Here is a 27,398-nt window from a genome sequence, read left to right as displayed (position 1 = left end):
TCCACATTTCCAAAGCGTATTTCTGCTGGACGCTGCTTGGTCTCAGCTCGGTAGCTAGCAACTGAACTTTCAGCACTGTCATTGTGCATCTTTTAATTAGTTTGGCCTCTTCCCATACTTTGACTAGAACCTCAGTATGTTCTTTATCTGATTGATCACTCTTTACAGCAGATTACCCTTCCTGAGGAGAACAGCGAGGCCTTGCCAACAACACCGATATTAAAAAGCAACCACAAATTAGCAGCTGTGACATCGGACCTGGATTTTGTTACACATCCTACCGAGAAAGCTTTACTGGTGCTCTCGGGGTAAAGAGGAATTGGGTGAACTTGGAATCTTACAAGTTGAAGGCAGAGAAGCGCTTACTTTCTGGAATGTTTCCAGCGAAGGGACCGCCCGGAGGAGGGGCCGCGGTCTCACAGCCCCCTCCCGCTCGTACGAGTCCCCGGTGCTCCTCCCGCACCTGACGGCGGTGCCACAGGTCCCCGCAGCCGCGGGTCGGGTCGGGCCGGGCTGGGCGCGGCCGGAGAGGTGCACAGCCGCCTTTCCCACACGGCGGAGGCGCCGCGGGACCGCTCCGGCCCGCCTGAGGGGAGCCCGTGCCGGGCGCGCGGGCCGTGCCGCACCGGCGCCCCCCGGCCCAGCGGCGCCGCGAGGGTACGCGGCTCGCCCGCCCCGGGCCCGCCGGCCATGGAGCCGCCGCCGGCCGCGGAGCCACCGCCGGCCGCCGCTCGCCAGGTACCGGGCGGACACTGGGGGCAGGCCAGGTGTGGGACTGTGCGCGGTCCAGCGAGCCCGCCGGCACCCGCCGGACTTCGCTCTGCGGCTCGTGGGGCGGGGATGGGTGTGAGGAGCACCGCGGCCCGTTGCGGCGGCTCAGGACGACCGGCCACTGGAACGTCCCCGCTCCGCCGTCGAGCGGGCGGCAGCGATGGCTTTTTCATCTCTGTTCAGTTGCCCCCGAATTCGTAGGAGGAAGAAAGAGTCCTAGGTTCCACGCCGGGGGAGAAACGTGGTCTCGGAGACCTCACCTTGTGAGGCAGGGAAGGGCGGCTGCTCGGCACGGCTGAAATTCGGTGTCGCGTGAGCACCGAGCGGGAGCGCCCCATCTCCTGAGCCGTGCCCCAGCATCTCCTGCCCTGCCCGCTGCTGTCGCTGCCCTAGCGGGTGGCCTTGGCTAGCCCACGGCTCGCAGGGGCCCCAGGAGAGCACCCTGCGAGAGGCAGACGCCTCGCACCCATGTCTCCCGCGTTGTGCAGCTCTCTGGCCGGGCTCCCAGCTGGCATCCCTCCCTGTCTGCGGGCCAGGGACACCCTCGGGAGCGCTGCTCTTCACACAGGAGCCGTTTCACCTCTGTCACAACTTTTTGTTGCCTTTTCTTTTTGCCCATTGAAATATGTCCCTTCCAGCTGGGGAAAAGGACCAGGGCTTAGCAGCGCACATTGTGTTAATTTCTTGTAACAACTGAAGAGAGGAAGCTGGACTGTTCTATTCAGTGCAATTTCACCTGTACTGTTAGCAGAGAGCATTAGAATTTCAGTAGAGAATGACTGATGCTTCTGTTGCTGAAATCGGTAGTGAAATAAAAATGTAGCACAAGTCTAGATAAGAAACAGCTGAGGGAGAATGTTACTTATGAAACTATGTGATATGAGGAAGATAGGAAATAGGAGTTAGTATTTCTGTGATGACGCAAAAGACTTGGGGACACCCAAGTGAAAATACTTAGTGGTAGATTCAGAACAAATTAAATTACCTGTCTCTTTCTAGGATGCATAATTAAAATGTGGCACTCGCTAATGCATGATATTATAGATGATAAAACCTATGCAGTTTCTAAAAAAGGAAAAACCAAGCAGCTGTCCATTTAGAAGTGTGATGCACCAAGAACACAACCACTTTGGGAAGTCCAAAATACACAAACTGAGGAAAGCTGAGAGAAGAAAGTTTGCTAACTAGCTATTTTCTATGGTCTTATGCTTTTCCCTAGGCACCTTTCATGGTCATCACTCAGAAATGGGATACCACGCTACCCTGGGCTTTGATCTGAGACAGTATTATGTTAGTGCTGCTTAAGGATTAAAGGTTCCACTTAAATGTGTAGCCCTACTAGAGGCAGGAAATCTTATGCTTGTCAGTTTATGTGTCTATCTACAGATGACTTCAATTTTTTTAGTAATTTAATTTTTTTCCCAGAACTATTAGAGGCAAGCATTTGAGTTTGTAGAACCTGCTATATGTGTTAGATAGGCTTCTGCGTCCATGAAATAGTGGTGTTACCTTCATACTTAGTACACAGAACATAGGCAAGCGTTTTATTCACTAAATGCTTGTTCCTCTCTTGAATTTCACAACTTCAGGTAAAATATGATCTTTCTGATGAATAATTCTGAAATGTTCTCTGGCAGCACGGTGGTGATCTAATGAGAGGATTACTGCATAGTTATTAAAGAGCTCTTTTATGAAGATACAAACATGAATTTTTGAGGCTGCTGGCTACATATTGTGCTCTGAACTTTGGTTCTTTCCCACAGAAACTTTCTGGGACCAGCTGATTTTATGGTGTCATTAACTATTCATAATTAACTAAGCCATTGAATGGCATAGAAATATTTAAAATACTGGATAAAACCTTGGATTAGAGTATGTTAAGATGTTGGCATGCTTTACTAGTAAGTCTTGAAATTAATTTCATTTCCCCGATTCAGGAACTTCTTTTACTGACCAATTGTATTAGCCAAAATATTTTCAAAAATACTTGATTCACATTTCTGCCTTTGAAACATGACTAAGAATGGCTTTGTTTAGCAGCCTACCTCTGAGTTTATATATATTTCTCTCCTTCCACTTACTATTTTTCAGAGAATTACAGAAGATTATGGGTCAGACTTATACAGGAATTAGCTGCTTAATACCCCTTTGATTTCTCACTGAAAAAAATGGGATTTACTTATCAAAATACCTCTACAAATCTCAATCTATGACAATTAAAAGAAATCTTTAATAGACTATGTGAAAAATACTTGTTCTCACTTATTTTTCTCATGTATAATGTTTTCCTTGTCTTCCTGAAATAGGTAGAAACAGATGACCAAATAGCCCTCCTTAGCAAGCCCAGGAATAAAGGAGGAAACAGTGATCTGGCATCAGCTGGATTTAACATTATTAATTCAATCATAGGATCAGGCATTATAGGTAAATCTCTTTTCTTTACTGTCCTGTATTCAGCCTTGTTTATTCATGCATGACTATCCAGTTTGGACAATAACACTGATTCCTTACTTTCTGCTGTTGTTTTTAAAGATTTTTCTCTGTATTTATTTGCTTACTTTGCAAAAATTGAGACCACACCTTAGTGATAAATACCCCAGAGTCTCTTGGCCATAATGGTCAGACTGGTTGGGCAGGTGCTGCCTGATCTTCATACTTAAGCAACACTTTGTCCACTGAAAATTATATTTTGGAGATAATTCAGCATGCTGGTCCAGTTTGGGAGATTACTAGCATTCTTTAAAATCTGAGTTTTTCTTTATTTTGATTCTCACAAATAAATATTTGGAAAGAGTCTTCTAGAATCTCTCCTTTTCTGCTTTGCAGGATTGCCATATTCGATGAAGGAAGCTGGTTTTCCTCTAGGAATACTGCTTTTGTTTGTGGTTGCCTTAATCACAGGTACTCTAAAGGCAGTTTCTGTTGTAACGATAAAATTAGTCATGCAATATTTTAGGTTATCTTGAGCTTAATGATACCTTAAACAAGTATATCTATGACAGTAAAAATGACTAATTTTTTCCTTACCTCACTAATCTCTTCCGCAGATTAGTAAAAGTAGAGAATTACACTGTACAACATATGAAGTTGTTTTTTGACTGCATTTATTTTCATGAAGCCTTAGTTTCCTAGTCCAGGTTACATTTGAAAGAGTGTTCTTATTTTTGCCCTCATAATCACCTGTTTGAGTCCACTGTTAAGAGAGGGTTTTATATGACTTTTAAAAATAAACCACAAAATGAAAACCTTTGATTGTACTATGATTTTAAGTGTTTTTTTCCAATATGAGCCTACAGCTCCTGGATTTAGTGGATTGAGAGATTTTGTGAGATTTCTCATTCCTGCTCTTCCTAGTGCCACTGCTTTTCTTCTTAGAACCTTTTTTTTTGTTGTTGTTAGAGGAGTGAAAGAAGGTGAAAAGTAATCAACCACAAGTTGGCTCATGTCGTCTTTAACAATAATTTTATGTTTTAACAGATTATTCCATTATATTACTGATCAAAGGAGGAAATCTGTCCAGTACCAAAACCTATCAAGAGCTGGTCAAAAATACCTATGGTCTTGTAGGTTATCTAATCCTTTCAGTTCTCCAGTTTTTATATCCATTTATTGGTAAGATCACATAAAATATAAATGTTTAAATTTTATAAGTAACAAGCTTTTTCACATTACTGCATCATTTCACTGATTGAATATTAAGAACTATATAAAGAATGTACTGCATATACTTCTTTGCTATTTAAAAAAAATTAAATTTATTTTGTGGGTTCTGAAGAATGAGGAGTAATTCAATGAATTGAAGGATCAGAATAATAGAATTGAACTGAAATGTAATAGCAGAGAAATTCAGGATTGCATATATGAAAATTAATGACCAAAGTAGCTAGAAAAATAGCAAAGGAGATTCTGTTCTAGATTGAGCAGCAGAGCACAAAGTTGATGTGTCTGAAAGAAAAGGAAAATATGAATTTAGGAGTATACTGAATTAGTATATTTTCAGAGATGCGATGTTACTGTAATTGGAGAAGCCACTGTTTAGGTCTTGCTCTTCAAAAGCATTAGTTCAGCTTCATACCCGACAAAGAACTCGGAAATTAGGCACTCGAGACCCCTTGGAAGAAGAAATAGTAAATGAAGCAAAAGGTATAATCTGGGCAGGAATTTATTAGACCAGAAATTTGAAATAAAGTTCTGTTCTGAATCTGTCTCCTGCTGTAGCAACATAATTAAATCAAATCTTAAATAGTCTTGATATTTTCACACATGGGGCTGCAAGATGAAATGACTTGAGATATCAAGAGTCTGGACTTGTGATCATGAAGTCACAGATCAAAATGCCTGTTTGGGTCTGGCTACAGATACCTGAGATTTTTAAGGGTGGCAAGTTGCTGTTAGTGCAGGCAACAGTGTTAGACATTTAATTGTACTCCTTTGTAAATCAAGTACTCCCTTAATAATACAGAAAAAGAATTGTAAAGGTCTTAGTCCTCACCATAGAGCAATGGTTATGCTCTTGTATGTGTTTGCATTAATTTAGGTAAGTAGAGTTTATGACTTATAATTTTACAACACTGAATATTTATGTATGGTTAAGGTCAATACCTAAATATGTGCTGTCTAAATGCTAAAGATTTTGATAAATATAATTTGTGTATTCATACACATGTGCACAAAACAACGAGCTTTTAGTGTAGAGTTAGATAAGAATGAAATAGGAGTGTTAAGGCCTCAGAACTTATTAATGAGAGGGAGAAATCGAAGTCCATATCTCATCTCCTAATTGATTTTCTCCTTCTTTCTTCTGCTTTAAAGAGTTTGCTAGCTTTTTGCATGAGCTAGAAAGTCTGTTGCATTTAATTGCAGAACTGATTATTAGCCTTACACAGGAAATTTACTAAATAGAAACAAGCATTTGAAAGTAAACTGACAAAGAATTGCTATCTGAAACAAAGTTTTAGAAAGCCTTTTTTATCCTCTTCTGAAGTAAGTTTATATGGCCACTCAGCACAATGGTCTTGCTTATCAGGCATTAATTCTTAGGTGTTTAAGAAAAAGCAAAAAAGGAAGTGTTAAAGAATTATTTTTTTTAAACCTGAAACTTTCAAATTGTTGCTGCTAGCCAGAGTTTATCTTAGAGGGATAGTGGCATATAATCCTGAGGTCTACAAAATGTGTGTATTCCGTGTTAGTCAAATATTGTGCATATGACTTGTACTAACAAAAAACTTATTTTCTTTAAGCTATGATCAGTTACAACATAATAACAGGAGACACTTTAACTAAAGTTTTTCAGAGAATTCCTGGAGGTAAGATGCATTTAAAAATTTTAAGAGTGGGGGATTATGAATTGGATAGAAGCGTAGCATAAGTACTTTGCAATTACCTGTAATATAGCTTCTAAAGTACTCTTAAGTTTAGTTCAAATTAAGGACTTGAAGCATATGTCTATGAGTGGGGTTTTTTGAGTTTGTTTTTTTTTCTTTAATAAGCCTTTCCCAAATAAAAACTATGAATCCTAGTCCTTGGCTATCAGTGGACTCAGTGTCAGTGAAGAGACCAGATGCTTCAGTGAAATACTAAGCAAATAGAAGTGAGTCCTCCACAGTTGGATATTTACAAGATTATTGGGTTTTATATTTTTTAAAATAATAATAATGATGATGATGATGATGATTATTATTATTATTATTATTATTTAAATAGCGAAACTGTACTTCATCTAGTGAATAATTCTGGATAGGTTGCAAATAATATAATGAATGTAATGCTTTTTAAATCATGCCCCCTTGTTTCTCTTCCTGTGCTCTAAGTTTTCACAGCAGCATCAGTAGAGCAATTCATGTATGTGTTTGATATCTACTTTAGCACAAAAGCAGCTAAATTAAAACATTCTTCACTGGGAGATTAAACTGAGAAAAAACATGCCTGTAATGAAGTGGAAATATAAATTTGTATGAACTGTTTCATTTCCAGAGGAGAGCTGTAATTTTCAGCATGTGAAACCTGAAAGGTGGATGCAGTTTTGTCACACTGTGTTGTTCTGTGAATAGCTGATCAAATTGATAGTGACAGTGAATATCTAATACTTTATATATAATATTACTTCTGTAAAAGGGGGTATCCCCAGCATGGCAAATCTGATTACCTATGCGGTGGAATACCTGCTTGGAAAGAGGTGGGAAAGCTTTATAATCTCCCAAAGAGGGAACAGAACACTGAGTTTTCCATGTCAATTGCCAGTCACTTTCCAGCCATAATTTTTCAAGTATTCATTCAAGCCAATGATTTATGGTGACCTCACTGTAACTTGGAGATGTTTTATTTTTGGTTGTCATTGGCTTGAAAAAGCCCACCAGTTGTGCAAACAAGTCCCACTGATTGCATAGAATATTATAAGAGCATTGTTGCCCTCACATGGTAATCTACTTGGCAAGTGGAAGCCAGCTGATAGTAGGAAAGGAGGTGACCAAAAGAAACCTCAAAATTAACTTATTTTAGGCCATTTCTTAGAGAACAATGCTATCCTGAGCACAGTAATTGATGTCAACCCAGAGTATCAAAAAATTCTCAAGACTAAATGGCAGAAAGAAGAATTTTTTACTTTCAGTCTCCCAGCATTGACCCAGACATAACGAAAGACATTAATACCAATCTATATGTAGGAATCCAGACTTTGCAATTTTGGTTTAATATATCCCATATGTTATGCATTTGTTTTGAATTTGCAGAATTCTTGTGTGTCATGCTGTGCATGGCTTTCTCAGTCTTAGTTAATGCCTAGTTTTCAGTGTTACTTAGCCTGAGTAAAGGGAATAAAAGCTTGATCACCAACAGTTTGTTACTTCTAACCTTTCAAATGTAGCTAATATTTTCCTCACGTTTGTCTCTTAAAGAAATAAATTCTTTTCTTTTTTGCTTTAGTTGGGGTGGATAACGTGCTTACCGACCGTCACTTCATAATTCTTCTTACCACCATCATCTTTACCTTACCTATATCTTTATATCGAGACATAGCAAAATTGGGAAAGGTAAATCATAACAGCAGTTGATTTTTGGTTTATTGTTCTGTATGCTATTGAAAATAAATGCCAGTCATAACTTTGTGTAAATAATTAACAAATGCATTATGCTGCTCAAAGGACCACCTTTCAGCAGCTTGCTGACTGAAGTCATGTTTTTACCTTTACAGGTATCTCTTCTTTCTCTTGTTCTAACCATTGTCATCCTGGTTGTTGTGATGGTGAGAGCAGTAACCTTCAGTCCACAAGTGTGAGTATTCTTACACTTGCCACAAAGTGAATTTTGTTCCTATAGAATCTGTTATTTCCCTGTTGCATTTGCCTGCGTAGTTGTGGAATATGCCTGCTTGTGAAAAATCTCTATCAACAGTAATATAATGAACAGCTAAATATACTTCATCCTTTGTAATCTTTTCTTCTATTGGGTATAAGCAAATTTAAAGAAAATCTCAAAACCCCTAGAGATAAAAGGGGAATTATGGATGCCTAATACAGGTGGGTCCTGAATTTCCTGAATTGGCATGTGAGATTGTTGGTCGTTTGAGGTTTTTTTTTATTTTTTTGTTATTATCAGACTGCCTATATTTACAATCATTAAAATAGCTACTATCTTAGGAATATTTCTTTTTCTGATAAGGTAAATATAATAATTTCATAATAAAAATAAAATACAAATACTGTGAATTTTTTTAAAACACAATAATAAAATCTTTATTTTGTCCTTTGAGAAAACTGTATGATACCAAAAACTCTTACTCATGCATACTCTGAAAATAATATTTAACATTGGACATTGGAGTGTTCTAGACAATTTAGTTCACATAAGTATGTGTTGTGACAATATTTTTATTATTATATTGCAAAAAAGTGCTACTAATCTATTATTTTTCCTTAAAGGCTTAGAAGGCTGTCTTTCTTCTCATCCTTTAAATGTACAGATTTATTAATAAAGATGAAAAATTCTACTTCTGAAGGTGCTTTCTTATTTATTGGAACAGATTTGTATGCTATTTCTTATGTTTCCCTCAGTAGATTCCACCAGGATTGTTTCAGCATGTTAGGCACAATTGTTCAGTTGTATTACTGCTGTGATACATGGGTTAATTGCAGGGTATTCAGGTTTAACGGTAGGAAGATGCCTAGAATAGCAATTTCTTAAGTTGTACCAGATGATGTTGTCTGTCATCCACAAAATCTCTCTCTCAGAACAGTGTGGAACTTCCCTCCCCACCATATTTCTGGAGCAGCATGTTTTTCACACTGTGTGTCAAAGGGGTTTTTAAAAGGTTAATCTCAAAACTCCCTGTTAAAAAAGGAAGAAGCTATATATAATAGTTACTGATAACCTTGTTACTATGGTAACATTTCTTCTCCACAGTTGTGATGCACTGAAAAATATGGAATGTATGGTTTTATTTTTTCTTACAATACATGCTGTTTGGTTTTGAGTGATTCTTGAAGTTTTACTTCTTAATTCTTTAGAGACTTCCATTTCTGCCTTTACACTTTTTGTTTTCAAAAATGCATCTACCAAGTTGATAAACAGTTGGCAATTTTTTTTCCTCACCAACATTCTGTTAATGTCTATTTTTACTATCTTTGCTATTTTTATTTTACAGTTAGACTGAGTTTTAACAATTAAAGTATATGTCTATCTTCTATTTTGTTGTATTGTGGTATGGATTTATTTTTGCAATGAAAAGAAAGAATACTGCTATATTTTAATATGGGTCTCATCAAGTGAAACAAGTGAATTAACACTTTTACTTTGAATTCTTATTAAAATACAATGGAAGTCAGAGTTCACAATGAGATTTTTAAAAATCATTACTGCAAGAGCACAATCCTTGTATCTGTCACATAGGAAAAAAATTTGTACAATCCTGTATAAAGGCTCAATGGGGACAAGAATATTTAATCCCTAGAATTGTTATATGGCAGAACTGATTATGTGCCTGCCATTGATGACAGGTGATTGCCAAGAACAAACTAGACAATTCCATGGTTTCCCATTCCAGTTCTTAACTGGCCTTTTCTTATGAATTCTTCCTGTATATGACTACATTTCATATTGGTTGCTTCTTGGCCTAACCACAGTGGATGTGAACAGCAAACTATTTATGCTTTTTCAAGTGCTTGAAAAACATCTCTTAAAAAAGCTGTAATTTGACCCCCTTTGGGATCCTTTCTATGGACTAAATAGGCACAGTTCCTTTAGGGTTTCTCTTTTTGTCATTTCCTGTGCTTCTAATCATGCTCAATGGCTGCCTCAAGTCTTCTGCAAGTTAAAGTAGAATCACAGTGCCCCACCTGCCAGGGATATTCCCTCTGAGGAGCAAAGAAGATGATGTATCTTAAATGCAGAGTGTTGTAAGGTCCTGTTCAAGTGTGTCCCTTGGGGATTGCCATGCCTCTGTTTATGTAACCTAGTTTGAGGTTAGCTTTTTTGGAAGATAGCATGATATCATGAATGTGCCTTGAGTTTGCAGTCTAGTGGAACTACCAAGCATGAGATACTCAGCAGAACTATTTGCCAGTGATTTTTCCTTTTCTCATGAAGTTTGGGAATTTTTTTGTTTGTTTGTTCTCTCTGTCTTGTTCTTGTGAAGTCTTTTTATCCTCTCCATAACTGTAGAATTTGTCGTTTCAGAATTGAATGTTGCTTTATCAGATGATTTCTCCACTTACCAGCTTCTTTATGATTTTTCATTTTTCATCCTGTTCTCTAGCATGATTGTGTTAATTGCACATTTCATGCTTTTCATTAAGGACACTTTTTGCTTTTTGTTCCATCATTCAAGTTGTTGCCAAATACGTTCAAAAGTACTGGACTCAGATCAGGTTCCACTGGAATCCCATTTGGATATCTTCCTGCTTTAATAATTACTTTCTGAGCAGTAATCAGTTTTCATTTACTTTTAGATTTTTCAAGGTGAATACTTCTTCCCTTTGAGAGGTACAAGATCATTATGTGGAAATGATAAAACATTTTTTGCTTAGCTGCAATCCATGCTCTAGTTGAAAATTTAATCTTACTTGGACAACAAAGCAATTAAGGATATTTTCTGCAGTAACCTGAAACTTTCTGCAATGTTTTAGACCATCAGAGAAACAAGGAGATTATTACTATTTTAAACATGAATTACAAGGTTTTGAATGTTGCTTGTTTTTTTGTTTGTTTTTGTCTTTATTTGTTTTGAGTGTGAGGCTGGTTGTCCAAGGACATTTTAGGAATGTTACTGTCACATTCTCATGAAGAAAAACAAAATGTTATTTCAGATGCGGGATTACTTGGTTTAATTTATTTCCTCTTATGACAAATATAAAACTGAGGTACTTCTTTTTTTTCAGTTTTGCTTTTGATAACCACCGTCCATATGATTATTGTTAACTGAATGACACAATAAGCCTGCAGATAGAATACAGTGTTCTGGATTGTTAAGAGTTCATTGTCAGTATTTTAAGATGTTGGATGAAATTACATTTTGACCTGATCTCTATAGCCATTTGCTTACCCATGGCTGGGTATTTATGTACTGTGATCAGAAAAAATAGGTAGGAGTTAACTGAAACTGTCAAGTGCAGCATGTTAATGCTGCATGAAATAACTTCATGCTTCTAGCCTGAAACTAACATTCCTTGCTGTAAAAATAAATATTTTATGTAGCTTATAAAGAGGGATCATTTTAATTTAATTTGGTGTTCTGTAGCAAGAATGTTATGATGTCAGTGTCTCCATAATACATAAATGTCTATGAAAAACTTCAAGAGCATCTGCTACACATAAAAAGGATGTGAGAATTACTCAACTGGCAGCTGATTCTAGGGGTAAACACCAAGGGCTCAGGAAAAAAACTTGAAAGTAAAAAGCTGATTCTTTCCTTTAGATAAAAAAATCCACTAGTAAGCAACGGTAATCTTTAATGTGTGATAAAATTTAAAAAAAACAGCTAAGCTACTTTTATATTTACAGAACTGTTAAGTAATTCATTAAGGAAGAAAGAAGAGTAGACATAGCTGAATCTAAGTTTGGCTGACATAATAGCTTTGCCTTGTCTGTGTTCTTTCACAAGATGACTTTGATTAATATGAAATCCAAGGCTAATGTGAGCTGTACTCATTTTCTTTCCATTATATTGATTAAAGTTATATTCAGCATCTATGAATTTCAGTATCTTTAAACTTCTAAAGTTCAAAAATACCTAGAAAGCTATCTTACCTTAGAATAGAATTAAATTGAAATGTTACAATTAATTTCCTAAATGTTTAAATCATTGAATTAAACCTGAATTAATCTATGAGATGATTCTGGGTTATATTGTTAACTGTTGGTTTGTACCTAAACTTGGCAGTTTGACACTGATCTTCAGTCCAAAACAATGGAAGTCTTTTGCTCATTCCAACTTGTAGCTCCCCTGTTACATGACTGTTCCTATCTAGAAATCACCTTACTTTTTTCAGGTCAGTGTTGCATACCACAAGCTGGTTGAGATCGGGGTATTTCTTTCTCTTTCCTTCATCAAAGATGTTTTGCTTCTCATGCACTCTTATACTGCAGCATTTCTATATACTTTTGTGTAGCATTGCTCTTAAAATGGGGACAGTTATGCTGCAGGTGTTTTACAATAAGTAAAAGAGAGGCCATCTTAGACTGCCAAACAAATTTGCCCAACTTTTACTCATGATCTGGATGCTTACCCTGTTAGGATGTCTTATCCTTTGCCTGGTTCATTTGTTCTTCTCAATTTTCCTGTTCTTATGTAGATAAACATGAATATTTTCAAAACTCTTTAGAACTCAGTAATATGTTTATTATGGTATATTTTCACTTACATATATTGAAGACTCAGTACAGTCTTATTTTCTTACCTTCTAGGTCTTCTTCATTGCTAGGCCTCACTACCTTCAGTCTGCCTTGGTTTTGTCCTAGTTTCAGCTAAGATTTTTTCCCTGCATGGGAACTCCCTTAGGCTGTCTTTTTTCTCAATCTTTTACTATTTTTATTCCAAGAACTACATGTAAATTATATCTCAGGTTTTACTTTGTGTTTCAGCTTCTGCTATATATGATAGACAGTACAGCTGTCAGCAAGTGCATTTAGTTCAAAAATGTGTTTCTTCTCTTACCTTTCATTGTTGCATCTAACTAATACTACTTCAGTGTGAAAAAAACTTCCTGTTCATGCAGGCATAGCCTATGCTTTTGTACACTGGGTGAGAAGCAGAGAGCTAGCTGATTTTTTCACTCACAGATTTTCACAGCTAATACTATTCTAGGATAAGTAGCAGTTAAAATCTTTCCCTAATAACTCCTAACAAGAATGTAGGTCAGAACAAAAGTCCTCTCTAAAAAAAATCATCTTGAACAGTAGCAGCAGGATTGAAAAACCACAAGAAGTTATCCTGTATTCTTGTGTTATTATTTCAGTGTGTGCATGCATCTGCCTACAGAGATGCATATATTAAATCAATTTGTGTATGTTTACTTTGACAGATGATGTTTCCATTAGCTGCCCTTTGGCTTGTGAGTGATTTTCTGTGATTGTTCACTATGTGGCTCTTCTGTAACTAACACCTACTGTTTTCTGGCACAGTTTTCTCCTTCTGAGAAGTTTTTCTATGAAGTTGTATTTTATATAGACACTTTCATGTCACCTGCACCCTTTCCCAGGAGCTTTCATATGTCTGTGTGTTCTGCAGACTGAACTTGGAAGTAATTTCCTGTTGATGTGATCACAGGTCTAGAACTGTTGGCTCTCAGTTCCAAACACTCAGAAATGAAATTTCTGGCTGTGTGTTTTCATTGCATGAGGTCCCTCTATTCCCACAATATGAAAATGTTTTTCAAAGCACATGCAGCAATATATAAATTACTGAAGAAAACACCACATCTGTACCAGAATACATTGTAGGACATTACAAGCTGCTGGTAGGCTTCAAATCAGGGATCTGAAATTCTTCCTCTGTTCTGTGACTAGAATGGAAGGAATTTATCTTCCTAGGCTCTTAAATAAGCAGGATTTTGTTCTTTTGGGTTTTCCCCCTAATAATACTCCTAATCTGATTTGTCATTCATTGGTAAAGCAAAACAATATCTTAGTCTTTTGCATATTGCTAGTGCATAAGCTAGCACTGTGCAAGGGGAAAATCAGCTCCTGTGATTTGTTTTTACTTAATTGGCCACTTTATTAAAAATGTTTCAAGTGAAATTCTTATGCTTTCTGAATTCCCTTTTAAAATCTGTATTTGTAGGAGCTCGTAATATAGCTATAACATTGCATGTACCGTTTTTACAGAAATTAAATGTTTCAGGCAAAACCATTCTTTATTTCTTTGCATTTAAAATATTTTTGTTTCTAAGATATTAGATGATCTAACTTTATTATTAATAGGAAAGAGCCAAAGAAAACTTCTGCTGTCAAATGAAAATATAAAACTAATTTTCATTTTGTATGTTTATTATCAAAGCTGACCTCTAGTGGTTACAGAATGGAACAAATGCGGTGTTAGCTTCCTTTATATTTTTTTATTTTGAAATATTATTGCAATTTTTCCAATCAGATATGAATGTTTTCCTTAAAAACATTGCATTCAAAATGATTAATATTAATTTTCCAGACACATCTCTAGGTGTAGTGATTTGAAATCAGTGGTGCTGTAATTTTAAGGGAGCTTTTATAAGGAACAAGAGCAGCTATAGAGGGTCAGAACTCCTATTTCTCAAGACAAATACCAGATAGTTCTATTTCATCCATATACTTTACATCTGCTTGCTGAGTCTGAGAGTTTTTTAGGAGGGCCATATTCAGCTGCCAAAGGCTCGAAGCCGTATGTTACAGCAGTTCAAGACAATATACTGTACTTGAGGACAAAAAAGGGAGCTTGATTTTATGTTCAGGTTCTGTTAATTTCAAAGTCAAGCTTCACAACCACAGATTAAGAGCTGAAAAGCTCCTCTAAGTCTGAACTGAATGTGCATTAGGTACTTTAAATCTGGGTTTTATTAATATGAAAAAGGAAGGACTGACTGTTTGAACTCAAGAAATAGTAAGATATGAGTTCTGAAAGAGGAAACTGCAACCTTTTGTTACTTTTTTTTTTACTGTTACTTTTATTTTAATGTGTTTATTTTTAGGGGCTGGAGGTGTAATTTAAACATTTGAAAACAATGAAAGCTGGTATGGCATATGCCACTGCAGCTCTCAAAACCAGCGGGAGGGAGAGATCACCAAAGAGAGGGAGAGATAAAGGTGCCATTGTTACCTTCACAGAAGTGGCCTGAGTGCCGTACTGCTTCCTAGGGCAGTAGGAAAAGAGCATCTTAAGGTCTCAGGTGGCAGCAGCTTTCCCTCTAAATAAAAACAGAGCAATCAAGGTTAGCAGTAGCCAACTTTTTAAGAGAAAGATTCTCTGGATTATTTTTCATTGTCTGTGCTTTAATATTACAAATTCAATAATTAACTAGCTTGTGAATTTCATTTGATCTTTTTAGCCAATTGTATGTCTGGAAAATGATGTTTTGTGTCCTTCCCTGATTTTTCATTTTGGCTCTTTATTCCAAGGTGAAGTTCATGCAGTAAATGGTTTTTAACAAAGTTTGCTGATGGTCCTTCTCTAAGCATTGCAATTACCACAGGTCCAAATCTGTGAGCGTATCTTAGAGGAGGAGGTGTGGGGAGTATTACATTCTTGCCTTACTGTAAAAGTCTCCATGTACTCTCTTACAATTTCTTTTACATTTTGGGAAGTAGTGGAATCTCTTTAGTATGAGGAACAGTTGGAAGAGGTGTAAAGAAGGCAAACTCCCTCACTTGATTTGTAGCCTGGTAAAATGGTATCTCTAGACTGCATTGATTGCATGTTTAAATTCAAAGGTAGAAATTGCCTCTAAGTAGTCAGAGGACATTTTCAGTTGAGATAACCTTAGTCAGAATCATTTACAGCTTTTACCTTCCATCTTGCTGTTTCTTGGTATATGCTGACTTGAAGAGTTTATTTACAAAACTGAAACAGGCTGACATTTTTGACGGTAAACACTGGTTACAGAAATACGTGAATCAAAACAAGGGAGATGAGAAAGGTATCTCCCTGGTTTCAGCTTGTTAATAAACACTGGGCCTATGTCAGAGAGAAATAGCTGATATTTGAGAAAAGGGTAACCTATTTAAATGTCTGTTTTAGACCCAAATCAGAAAATGCATGGATATTTGCAAAACCAAATGCAGTACAAGCCGTTGGGGTGATGTCATTTGGTAAGTGTTTTTTGCCATTTGGGTTTTTTTTTTTAATAATCAATTGTAAGAAACTATATTATTTTGAAACTAGAACTATTTAATATTTTGAAACTAGAATTTTTTTAATATTCATGTTAAACTGGTGTTGAAAACAAAAAACAAATTGTGTGAATGATTCATATGAATGTCATTGTTATTGTGTAAGACGTTAACCTCCTCCAGTGTCCATTTGGCCCTGGAGGCTTGCCACTGTAGCAGAGGCAGTGTGCATGTTGGGACAGCTCACCTGTGCAGGTCATCCTAAAGCCCCTGCATCAGTGGGTTTGTCTGACTGATAAACTGAGGGGGCTGGGATCATTCTGCATTCCCTTGGGTAACCTCTAACAAAAAAGTCCTCATTCTGAAATCTGTTCCTGCCTGCAGGAGCTGCTATATTATTTCTTGTTAGCATTGTGATAATCTGAGGCCTCCCAATGATTGCTGCTGCCTAAAATGGATGCCATATGAAGTCTGAAAGTAGCAAATGGCTCTGTAGATTTAAAAAAAACCAAAAAACTTCTCAAATCTGCTGCTGGGTTCTTAAGTAAAGGGAGGAGGAAATAGCTGTGGAATGGAGATGTGGAGGGTGGGAAATGGCATAGCATTTAAGGATAATGTAATCAGAATCATCTGAGGATGAATATAAACCTTCATCAAATCAACTAAGCAAGCAAAGGTTCAAGCCATTTATCTTTGCCACTCATTGCAAGATTAATGTTTGTATTTAATAATGAGTGGATTCAAACTGTGCGGTGTCTCTATGCATTTATGCATGAATTCATACATTTGCTTTAACTGTCATGTGTGTTTCAGCATTCATCTGCCACCATAACAGCTTTTTAATATATGGGTCTCTGGAAGAACCCACATTAAAGAATTGGTCTCAAGTCACACATATGTCTGTGGCCCTTGCTCTTGTCATCAGTGTAGCATTTGCTGCCAGTGGATATATGACTTTTACAGGATACACAGAAGGTAAACTGCTTGATCCCTCAGTTTTGGTGCTTGCTATAATCCTTACGTTTCTGCCTTCCTGTCTGATTTTTTTCCGTAAACATCTTGGTGACTGTAAAAATGCAAATATCATAGTACATTTGGGCAGAAATAGGACATTCCTCACAGTTACCCAACAACCAAAATGTGATCCAGAAATGTCAGCTACATGCTAATAGCTGTCAGATTCTTAAGCATAAGCCTCACCAGTGGAAGTCCCATTTGAATACTTCCATCACTGAAACACTTTGAGGACTACACAGCTATGATTTATCCACATGGTCCAACAGCAGAGAGCAGTAAGAACAAAAATTTCCTACAGGGTATCTGGTATATATCTGTGTATATTTTCTTACATTTTTTCTTGTCTGTACTAATACAGCATCCTAGAGTTAGAGATACTTCCTATCTTTGCAACAGCTGTTCTGGTGTTGCTAATACTAGTGTTCCGTATGAATACACATAAATATATATAACCAATGTTGCATCATGCTATTTAACATAATTTTGTTGAAGTGAAAAAGGTATGTTCATAAGAACAAGGTATAAATTGGTTTCAGTGCATTACTTTCTTCAGAGAAAATACACATTTCGTTATCAAGCATATTTTCTCTTGCTTAATAGTGACATTCTGGATTGTAGGAGGAGGCTTCCAGGCTTTTTCCTTTTCTGATGAGCAGCAGCATTTAGTTGAGAACAAAGAAATTGTAGGATGGGGGCTCCTGGTTTATGTGTCCTTTTTTCCTGCCTCCAGTGCTTACTCCCGCAGAGTAAGTCACTGTCCCAGATGTACTGTAGGTAGACCGAATGCAGGCTGGCTGAGAACTTCCAGGTACAGAAAGCTCTGCCTGCAGCTCCTCCTCAGCTTATGACTCTTGTGTTAGCATGTTCCATCTCACCTTTGTCTTCCCTGCCAAAATCTTTTGGCTGTTTAAAGTACACCTCATTGCTTCTTCAGTGCCATTGTGATTCCTAAAGAGGTAAATCATGAGACACTGTTGTAACCACATAAAAGAGAACTGATAGATCATCTGGTCACTGTCTTGTACTGTCTCTTGTGCTTCAGAGATCATTATTACAGATTCATGGTAAAAAACAAGCAAGTTGATTTGAATTTTATAGTGATGCTTTCGTTTTTAGATATAAGATGATTTGCTAGGTAATAATCCATATGTATATAATGGGCCTTTGAGGTCAGGATACTTAACCTTCTTTTCTACAGCTTATTAGCTGTGATTAGATACTGTCAGGGAAATGCAGTTCTCCACAGGTAATTCACCTTTTTAATGTAATTGTTGGTCTAGGAGTTTTTAGGGAAAATTTTATTTTCTACACATGAGCTTTCTTTTTGAATCTGTCACGTATTTATTTAATCAAACACTGGCATCTCATACAAAATCTATATTAGAGAAGATAACAGATGACAAACTCTGATATGTATATTTTAAAAGATTTTTTGAAGATAAATGCTGCTTGAGGTAAAAACACTGCTTAACCAGCAGGATAAGCTGAAGGACATAACTTGTGACTGTAACTAGTTTTTAGTTACATGTAAGAAGAGGGAATCAGAAAATCTCAATTACTCTAGTAACCTGACTTCAAGTTGCAAATACAGGTAAATTATGTGAGGTTCAAGCTAATTGGTGTTTTGCTATGCCTCAGGAGATATATTTGAAAACTACTGTAGAGATGACAACCTTGCTACTTTTGGAAGGTTTTGTTATGGAGTTACTGTAATTCTGACCTTCCCCCTTGAATGTTTTGTGACCAGAGAGGTAAGAATTTATTACATTTTCCCTTTAACACTGTTGTTATATATTAGTAATATTGTCACATTCTTAATACATATTGTAGGTGAACTCTATGGTTGATCTGTGATAAATACCAGCATATTTTATCCTGCAACGTGCAGTCAGTATGGTGGACTGGTTGTACTGTTTAAACACTGGCCATATAATGTTGTTTTATATTTATTATAATATTAGTCAACATTATATTAATAATTACTTAATAATATCAGGACTGCTTAAAATTTCAAGTTTGACATAAATGACACTGTTGTTATTGTGTTGAGAATAGCCAAAAATACAGACTTTTCAATCTTAATAGTTTTTCTTTTTAGAAGTATATCCATCTAGGATATTCATCCATTTAATGAATAATTGTAAGTGGATTTATTCTGTAATGGGCAAATGGGAAAAGAGTAAATTTTGAAATACTGCAGGTATAACTAAGTCAATTTGGCAAGTGTTCTGAAATATTAGTAATGATTGTTATGAGTAATTTTTGGAAGCAAATGAAGATATTTTCTTGAGGCAAGGTAAGTAAAATTCAGCCAGTGCATTCTCACCCATTCCTTTAGTTTTCTAAGGTTAGAAGGTTTGGAGTAAGTTGTTTGATAACATAGGGAGAAAAATAAAGGTTTAAAATTGTGTTTCTGTTTCAGGTGATTGCCAATGTGTTTTTCCATGGGAACCTCTCAACAGTTTTCCATATTGTTGTGACAGTAGTTATCATTGCTGTGGCGACTGGTGTATCATTAATGTATGATTGCCTTGGAATAGTTTTAGAGCTGAATGTAAGTGAACCTGTCTACTCTTCTATTTAATACATCACTTATTAATAAATAAGAACTTTTTTAAATCCACAGCTCTACTGAAAATCTTACGTAATTTGACATAGTCAGTAGTAATGTTAGAAGAAGGAATTACTGCTTCAAACACAGATAACTAAGGGTGAAAGGAAGTTCAAGAAGTAAAATTCATATGGTTGGGGGAGGGTTTTGGAACAGTTTTGTAGATAAGGCAAGTGGCTATGACCTACAAAATGTGTTAAGCCGCAGCAGAAATCACTGAAATACTCATCCAAAGTGTCTAGTGGTACTGAATTTAGCATTTCTTTCTTCAGTCCCTGCTTCTGATTAAGTTGGCAAATTACTTAGCACTGGGGCAGATTCTAGGGACTGCCTTGTGCCACAGGGGCAAAAACCAGAGGGAGGTAGAAAGAAAAAACCAGTAGTAGCTGATTCCACAGATATTACAGTAGTGACCACAGAGATGGTCACTAGAAGTATACAATCAAAAGCAAGCAAAAAAAGCAAGCATTCCATCAATGCAGTGGTTTTTTTTTTTTTTTTTTCTTAAGCAGTTAGTCAGTAGTCAAGCTGATGGCTTTATTCAGTCTCAAAGAGAAGATAGTCAGGCATCTGCATGGGTAGGTCCTATCTTGTGGGGGTTTTTTGCTTTTCCTTTTTAAGAGAGAATTTGACAATACAGCTGTAGGTATTTATTGGATGTAATAATTATGCTCAGAAAGATTGTTCAGTCTTGATACCTAGCAGTAGGGAAAACTGAATAGACAGAGTATTTACATGTGAGAGAAAGGGGATCTATCTTTTCAGCTGGCTTTCTGTCCTGCAGAAGAGCTGTCTTTCGGCTGTTCACCACAGATGGCATTTGATACTATTTCTCTGTCCCTGGTTACTCTTTCCCTGCTTTCTGGTTTTAGAACAAAACAGAAGCTATTGTGTTTGCCTGGTGGTAATTCCCCAGGGAAACTATTGGGTCATATGGGAGTTAAAGGATTTTCTTTGTTATTCTTTTACTGGGATGCTGGGTTGTGTTACTTCAGAGACCTAAAGCTTAATTTTCATGGAGGAGAAACTTTGTGCTTGTTCCTATTTCTGATGTCTGTACTGATGACTGTTAACAAGTTCTACCATACAAATATTGGAAATTTTGTACAAATGATGATGTAAAGTTATTACTTTGGCTGGATTACCATCTGGCCATAATTAAATTGAAACATAGTGTTTGTTAAGTATGTAACTAAATAAACATTCAAAATTTCTACATAAAATTGCTCCCTTTTGGCATGTAACAAATATGCTAATCTGCAGTGGCTTTACTATAAAAAGAATTTTTGAAAGTGCTTTTTGTTTGTCCCTTCTAAGAGAGCATTTAAAGAGGAGCTGAATTTTTAGTGAGAAGAAGGGTTCTACTCTGTCAAAAGGAGCTTTACTTTCATAGGGAAGTCAACCTAAATCAGATTATAAATGTCAAAACTGCTCAGAATTCTTTGAACTGCTACATGATGCTTCCACTTTTCAAAAAATTTTATTCCTTTTAAGGGCAGTGTTATATCAGAACTCCTCCATGGAATTATCTTAAATATTTTAATTCAGTTCAAGTATTGAAGAATTATGTTTAGACTTTATCTCTTAAGCTGAGAAACTTTGGGAAATAAGATTAAATGCTTCTTGCAATGTTAAAATATTATTCTCTATCAGCAAAGCAAAAGCATTTAAATAAATCTTAATTATTAGAAATAGTTTAACGGATATTTTTGCATATTTTTGGGACCTTTTTCTTGGAAAAAAAAGGTTTTCCATATAGCAACACAGGAAAAGGACTTTACCACTGTTTTTACTGTTGTATCAGTCTAATCACAACTGTTAAAAAATTTAGGTTTTTGTTCTTCACATCTAAATAAACATGTTTATGAGTTTTTTTCTATTGCTCTTTCCCCCACACAGGGAGTTTTGAGTGCTACCCCACTTGTTTTTATCATCCCATCAGCGTGTTACCTAAGGCTGTCCAAGGAGCGCTGGAACCATCCAGATAACCTCATATCCTGCCTGATTCTTGTTCTTGGTGTGCTAGTGATGGCAGTTGGGTTTGTCATGACTGTCTTGTATCCCCAGGAATGTAGCCATGGAAAAGAAATGTTCTACTGCTCCCCTAGTAATGCTTCTTTACACAACAGCACACTTCCACCGTAGCTATTTACTTATATACTTGATTTTATGCTGCCATCCTTTTCAGGTGAGACTTCAGTTTTAACTGTTGAAACACAAAATCTCAGAGGTGCCTTTCAGTAGACATTACTTGAATAACTTGGAATCCTACCAAAAAGATTGCATTTTTTAACCTTAGTCTGCAATGCTGTTTAAAAGCGATAAATTAAATGTTTTGCAATGTAAACCTTTCCCATGTTTCCTTGATTTAAATTAGTTTTTATTAATTTTATAATATTTCATGTGTATTTATTAGCACACTATAGTATGGGGTTTTTTGAAGTCCTGAGAAAAAGTATTTTTGGATCTCTGTGTACTACAATTCTGCTCTTAAATTAATGACCCTTATTAATTCTGTCTTTGATTTTGCAGTGACTGTCCTTTAGAGCTGAAAGGACAGTCTTCCCTTTTACTGGATCTTGAGTCAAAAGAAATTATTTGTTCTTACTAAACTGTAATGGATACAATTTAATTGTAACTGTTACAATATGTGGTCTCGTAATTAAAAGATAGTGCACAAATAAATCCACAAGAGTGGATTTCAAAAGATTGAACTAGGCAGTCTTTGTAAAAATTTCAAGATTGACGAAGAAGGAAATTACATTGCAGCTCAATTCTTACATTTATAATATTATTCATTATTTCTGAAACTGAATTGAAAGTAATATTCTAAACCTGATTATCATTCTAGTCCTCTGTTGTTTTTCAGTATATGACTAACGATTTTGACATGATTTGTCAAATTTTGGTGATTTGTTACGTTTTCCAAAATTCATCTAACATAAAGGACTCATGTATATATACGTATGTGTATAAATATACATATATACATAGGTATATATAAAAATAGACTCATATGCCTATAGAGAAGGACTAATTTGAGGTTGAGCAATATGAGTATCCTCAGTCATATCAATGCTGTCATTTTGAAAATGTTTTGTTACCAAATCAAAATGTGTACTTGAGTTAATTGTTGCATTATTGGGATCCTAGTGGTTCCTCATGCCAGCTAGATGTGTAATGCTACTTCATTTTTATGCTGCTTAAGGGGGATCGGTTTTGTCTTCATCTTGCATGACAAAGATATGTCATTCAAGACTTCCAGCTAAACAAATGTGCAAGCAAGGGTCACTAATACTTATCATAATACTTGTGAGAATAACACACTTTTTAAAAGTAGTGCTTCCAAAATAAATGCTTTATATATACCGGGGGTTTTTGTTGTTTTGTTGGGATTTTTTTTAAGTTGTAAAGCAATTAGAGAAAAACGTGAGTATTACTTTTCTCTACAAAGTGTCAGCTTTGAGGGTGATAATTTATTTGTTCTCCAGGTACTTGATACTGTTCACCAAGAATATTTCTCACCAGTTTAGATTCAGTAATAGCTGATTTTTTCTTAGCTGTGGGTGAATCGTTACTGAATAGATTCACATTTTTCTATGCCAAATGGAGTCAAACCCAAATAATATTTCTTTGTGACCCCTAAGATCTTTTTGATCAATCATAATTCTTTCATGAGCCTTATCGTTCTTTTTTTTTTTCTGATTTTTTTTTTCTTTTAAAATAGGTTACCTTGTTTCAGGTATCAATTATAAACTATCTTTGCTACAGAGTATCATTGGAATAATTTCCATGTCATTCTACTGAGGCTGTGTTGTTATTAAATCATGTTTGCCTGTCCTTTATGAAGGATGAGTCTTTATATGCTTTTCTGCTTTATAAATTAAAATGTAAAGAATTCTTTTTCACTGTTTGTTTTAATTTTTGAAGTGTAAAGTCTGAAGTAGCAATGGTCAGTTAAATGTTTTCATTGTTGCTAAAGCTTCTCTTGCTCTTAAAAGTTTCTTTTGCCAAAACTAATTGAATTCATGTAATCATGTGCTCAGCAGTTTTCATTTGTGAATTTCCCAGGTGATGATGGGGTAAATATATTGAAAATGGGAGGTTGTGTGTCAGAGATGCCAGCCATAAATATATTGAAAATGGGAGGTTGTGTGTCAGAGATGCCAGAATTTAAAATTAACTGCTATTTGCCTAAATATATAAAATTATGATCCCTTCCTTTCCAATATTACATAGTGAAACTTACCTTTATTGAAATGACAAATAGTAGCAATCTGGTAAATTCTTTTTCAGGACCTAGGAGATCCAAATACAGAAAGATAATACATCATAACAAAAATTGTGATAACCATTGTTTTTTGCAAACACTTAAGACTCCCCAAAATAAAATTGTAAAATCTATTGGGAACCTCTCAGTGGCCTCAGCATGTGCAGGATCTCAGTACAATCTTAGTGCTTCAAGCAGAGGTGTGCTAGGAGTAGCATTATCCCCAACTCCAAATGCCCCGTGGTGACAGAACTTCAGAATGCATGGAGGGAGAAGGATGTTCCACGAGCACTTACTGGCAGGATTTTCACATCAAAAGCTGGTAGTGTGACTCACTATTTCTCCAAGCTCCTCTCTCCAGCTGAGAAGGCATTTCAGGACACCAGATGTACAATTACCATTCTCACAGGAGCTAAGCAGACAGTTTATGACTTTCTAGAGCAAAGTGCTTCTTACCAATCACAGAATTCCTAGAGAATTTTCCTTCCTCCTCAAGTTTCTCTCTGGGGGGGGGGGAAGCAAAATGGCTCAAGTTTGCTAAATGGTCATATTTCTGTACATTTTTCACACACAAAATCTTTATATCTCATATAACATACATTCATATTTTCTGCATCTGATAGGGGAAGGATATTTATTTACTATATACACTGTTTACTATATACACTGTTTAGTATTTGTGACTCAATGGAGGACAAAACTTTAAAAGTAGTGTGAGGATTTATTTGGAACATGTGGTAAAAGGGCGAAAGTAATAAAAGCAGCAGAGTGAACAAATGTATTGGGAGTGCAAAACATGAGATTGAACAATTCAAACATAATTCACAGAAAAGTTCTAGTTTTAGTAGTTCCGTTGTATGAAGATCTAATTTTTAAGTTCTTGAGTTTTGGATTTATTTTTTTTTTTAAGAATTGATGTAAATTCTAAAACATTTAAAATTTTAATTCAGGCTAGTGAAGGAAATAAGTACCAGCTTTCCAGTTTCTGTCATTCAGTGGTCTTGGAGAAGTTGAAATTCAGGTACATTCTTAATACATGACTCAAAACTCTTCATGGATAGAAAGTAAACTATATGGTTATTCCTCTTTCTGCTTATCTTTCTGTTCTCTCCTAACTAAAAGTTGATTCTAGGTGCTTCATAAGCAATACCATATGGAAAAGCTCTAGTTGCCATATGGAATTCCAAAATAGCATTCAAGAAAAATTCAGAAAGGTCTGCATTTTCACATGTGATTTCCTAAAAGAGACAGTATCCACTAAACACTGGAAATTCCCAGTAAGATTCATGGACTTACTGTATTAATACAAATACAGAAGTAATGAACCTAAGACAAAGTTAGAAACAAGTGAAAATTACTATAAGACACTGTAGGAATAAATGACAGATGTCATTCTATAAAACCTGCATTGAGATGGGGTCATGTAAATTATCTTTCAGGGTGCAGCTTACGTCTGTCACAAGCAACACACTTGTCAGACTCTTCAGCAGTGTCCTTTGTCTAGATGGAGGCAGGACAGCTGACAGTGGTGATTTGCTGTCTCGCCAAGAGCGCCCGCCTGGGATTGCATGGCGGGGTGTTGTAACCACCTCGTGGGACTTGCGCTTCGAGAGGCAAGGGCTGTCTCATATTTTTCTTTGTATTCACACACTGCTTAGCACAGTGTATGAACACAAAGGGATGATAGGCCCTCCTAGGTGCAGTAACACAAGCAGTAGTTATTATACTATGGTCGTGTTTTGCTGCTTCTCTATCATTCTATCCTGTTGCAGTCATCAGTGGATAACATAAATACATCACTGGGTGAAAGAGGGTCCCTTTGCTGCTATTTTTGGTTATATTTGGGGGGAAAAAAGTTTAGAAGATACCTTCTCAATGTTTGGTTCATTGCATTTTGTGGCTCTTCAGGAAAGGACATGCGTGTCACATGCCTTATTAGTAGTCAAAGTAGTTAGTAGTTATTCTAGTTTTGGCAGTGCTGCATGAAAACTCTTGTGAAAAAGCAGTACCTTGTCTATTGTACAGAATATGTTCAAATGCAGGGCTGTTCTAGCCTTTGTGGAATAACAGTTCGTCAAAGGAGGCATAGCTGGGGTTGTGTAACATTTGATGGAGTGACAGCTGCCTAATTTTGGCCATCTTTCTTATCAACCCAGTAGGAAATACAGCTTTGAGGACAAAAGACAAATATTTTAAAGCTTAAACTGACTGCTTAGAAAAAAATGGAACATTCCCTACAGAGCAACAAAATTACACGATTACAGGGACGTACATTTAAAACTCTTTCCCTTACACTGAGCACTAACTTTTCTATGTCACCATGCCTTTTTATGTCACAAAGGAATATTTCTGCAGCACTAAGTTTCAGGCTCTTTTTATCATATTGCAAGAGGTACGTTACTGAGTGACATACAAATATCTTCCCATGGTGTTTTACTGAAGAAGTCACTTGACTAGGAGCTCACATTAAAAAAAAAAAAATTGAAAAGAAATAAAACATGATCATATGCAAACAATGTTCCAGTCACTTAAATTCACTTCTGCTTATTTGCTCCTTCTCTTTCTAGTTTTTCCCTGGTTTATTTTTTCCCAGAAAGGATTGTCTGTCTTTTGAATCAGGTCTTTTATATCACAGCTCAGTGTTCTGCTGTTTGAAGTACAAAGTATTTTCTATTTTTTTACATTAATATTCTTATCATCAGCCTACTGTAGAATAATAGATATCTTAAAATAACAGGAGTTTTCACAAAAGGGTTATTATCTTTCCAGAACTATGTAGTTAGCTGTCTTCCAGAGAAGAGAGAAATCCCTAAAGAGATAGATCCCTAAAATTAAATTCTGAAAGGGGTAGCATATAAGACAATATCATAACACAGAGTTTTCCAGCATTATAAATTAGTGGCATGCTATATGTTGGCACCAAACTTTTGTGACAGTTCTAGTTGGCCTGCAGTGAGAGACAAATGGTGTTCTCAGACTCCCATTCATTTATTTAACAGTATATATTAAATCTGTAAAAGTAAGCCTGGACTTCTTGGAGCAGAATTTATTCTGTAAGCTTTTCTGGGTTCTGTTGCAAGCCACTTTATATTATTAATTACTAGTAGTCTGTTCAGACATTCTTTTAGGAAAGTGCAGTTCCTCCTTAGATGCATATTCCATTGTAATTTTTTTTCCCTTGGAAGACTGTGAAACTTGTAAGGTGCTTCCAGAAGGGCTTATATCTTGGAATTAAAGCAGGATGCAACAAGAAAAACATCCTGAAATTTTAGTAGGACATCGAAAGAGGAGACTCCTGGAACTGAGTAATGAACTTCCTTGAAAACTTGCAAGTACTCTCAACTGATGGTTAAGGCTTTCAAAACTAGAGCAAAAAACCCCCAACATTGTTCCTGTTCTTTAGTTGGATGTAAACCGGGAATTCAGAATGTATTTGTA

The 27,398-nt window shown here is 36.3% G+C and overlaps 1 protein-coding gene across 2 annotated transcripts; it reads left to right on the top strand.

The window, feature by feature from the left end:
* Positions 1 to 708: 708 nt before the first annotated feature.
* On the top strand, positions 709 to 23,753 carry SLC38A11 (solute carrier family 38 member 11). 2 transcript variants are annotated; one of them, XM_063162021.1, is made up of 12 exons: positions 709 to 738; positions 3,078 to 3,195; positions 3,598 to 3,672; positions 4,249 to 4,383; positions 6,012 to 6,077; positions 7,693 to 7,799; positions 7,961 to 8,040; positions 15,971 to 16,041; positions 16,876 to 17,037; positions 18,718 to 18,830; positions 19,502 to 19,633; positions 21,590 to 23,753. In XM_063162021.1, exons 3-12 carry the CDS (start codon positions 3,612 to 3,614, stop codon positions 21,833 to 21,835), a joined length of 1,173 nt encoding a protein of 390 aa, XP_063018091.1. In that variant the 5' UTR covers positions 709 to 738; positions 3,078 to 3,195; positions 3,598 to 3,611; the 3' UTR covers positions 21,836 to 23,753. The 2 variants fall into 2 exon arrangements, with proteins under 2 accessions (XP_063018091.1, XP_063018090.1); XM_063162020.1 differs by lacking the exons at positions 709 to 738; positions 16,876 to 17,037 and having other exon boundaries at positions 3,087 to 3,195.
* Positions 23,754 to 27,398: the final 3,645 nt, after the last annotated feature.

Source organism: Melospiza melodia, chromosome 8 (assembly GCF_035770615.1).
Source record: "Melospiza melodia melodia isolate bMelMel2 chromosome 8, bMelMel2.pri, whole genome shotgun sequence".
Lineage (NCBI taxonomy): Eukaryota > Metazoa > Chordata > Aves > Passeriformes > Passerellidae > Melospiza > Melospiza melodia.
This window is presented reverse-complemented; position numbering and strand designations above follow the sequence as displayed.

Excerpts from the sequence above, each read along its gene's own strand:
- SLC38A11 (XM_063162021.1), top strand. The coding sequence starts at position 3,612 with ATGAAGGAAGCTGGTTTTCCTCTAGGAATACTGCTTTTGTTTGTGGTT. Across the intron at positions 4,384-6,011 it reads GTTTTTATATCCATTTATTG|CTATGATCAGTTACAACATA; the intron begins GTAAGATCACAT and ends ATTTTCTTTAAG. Across the intron at positions 6,078-7,692 it reads TTTTCAGAGAATTCCTGGAG|TTGGGGTGGATAACGTGCTT; the intron begins GTAAGATGCATT and ends TTTTTGCTTTAG.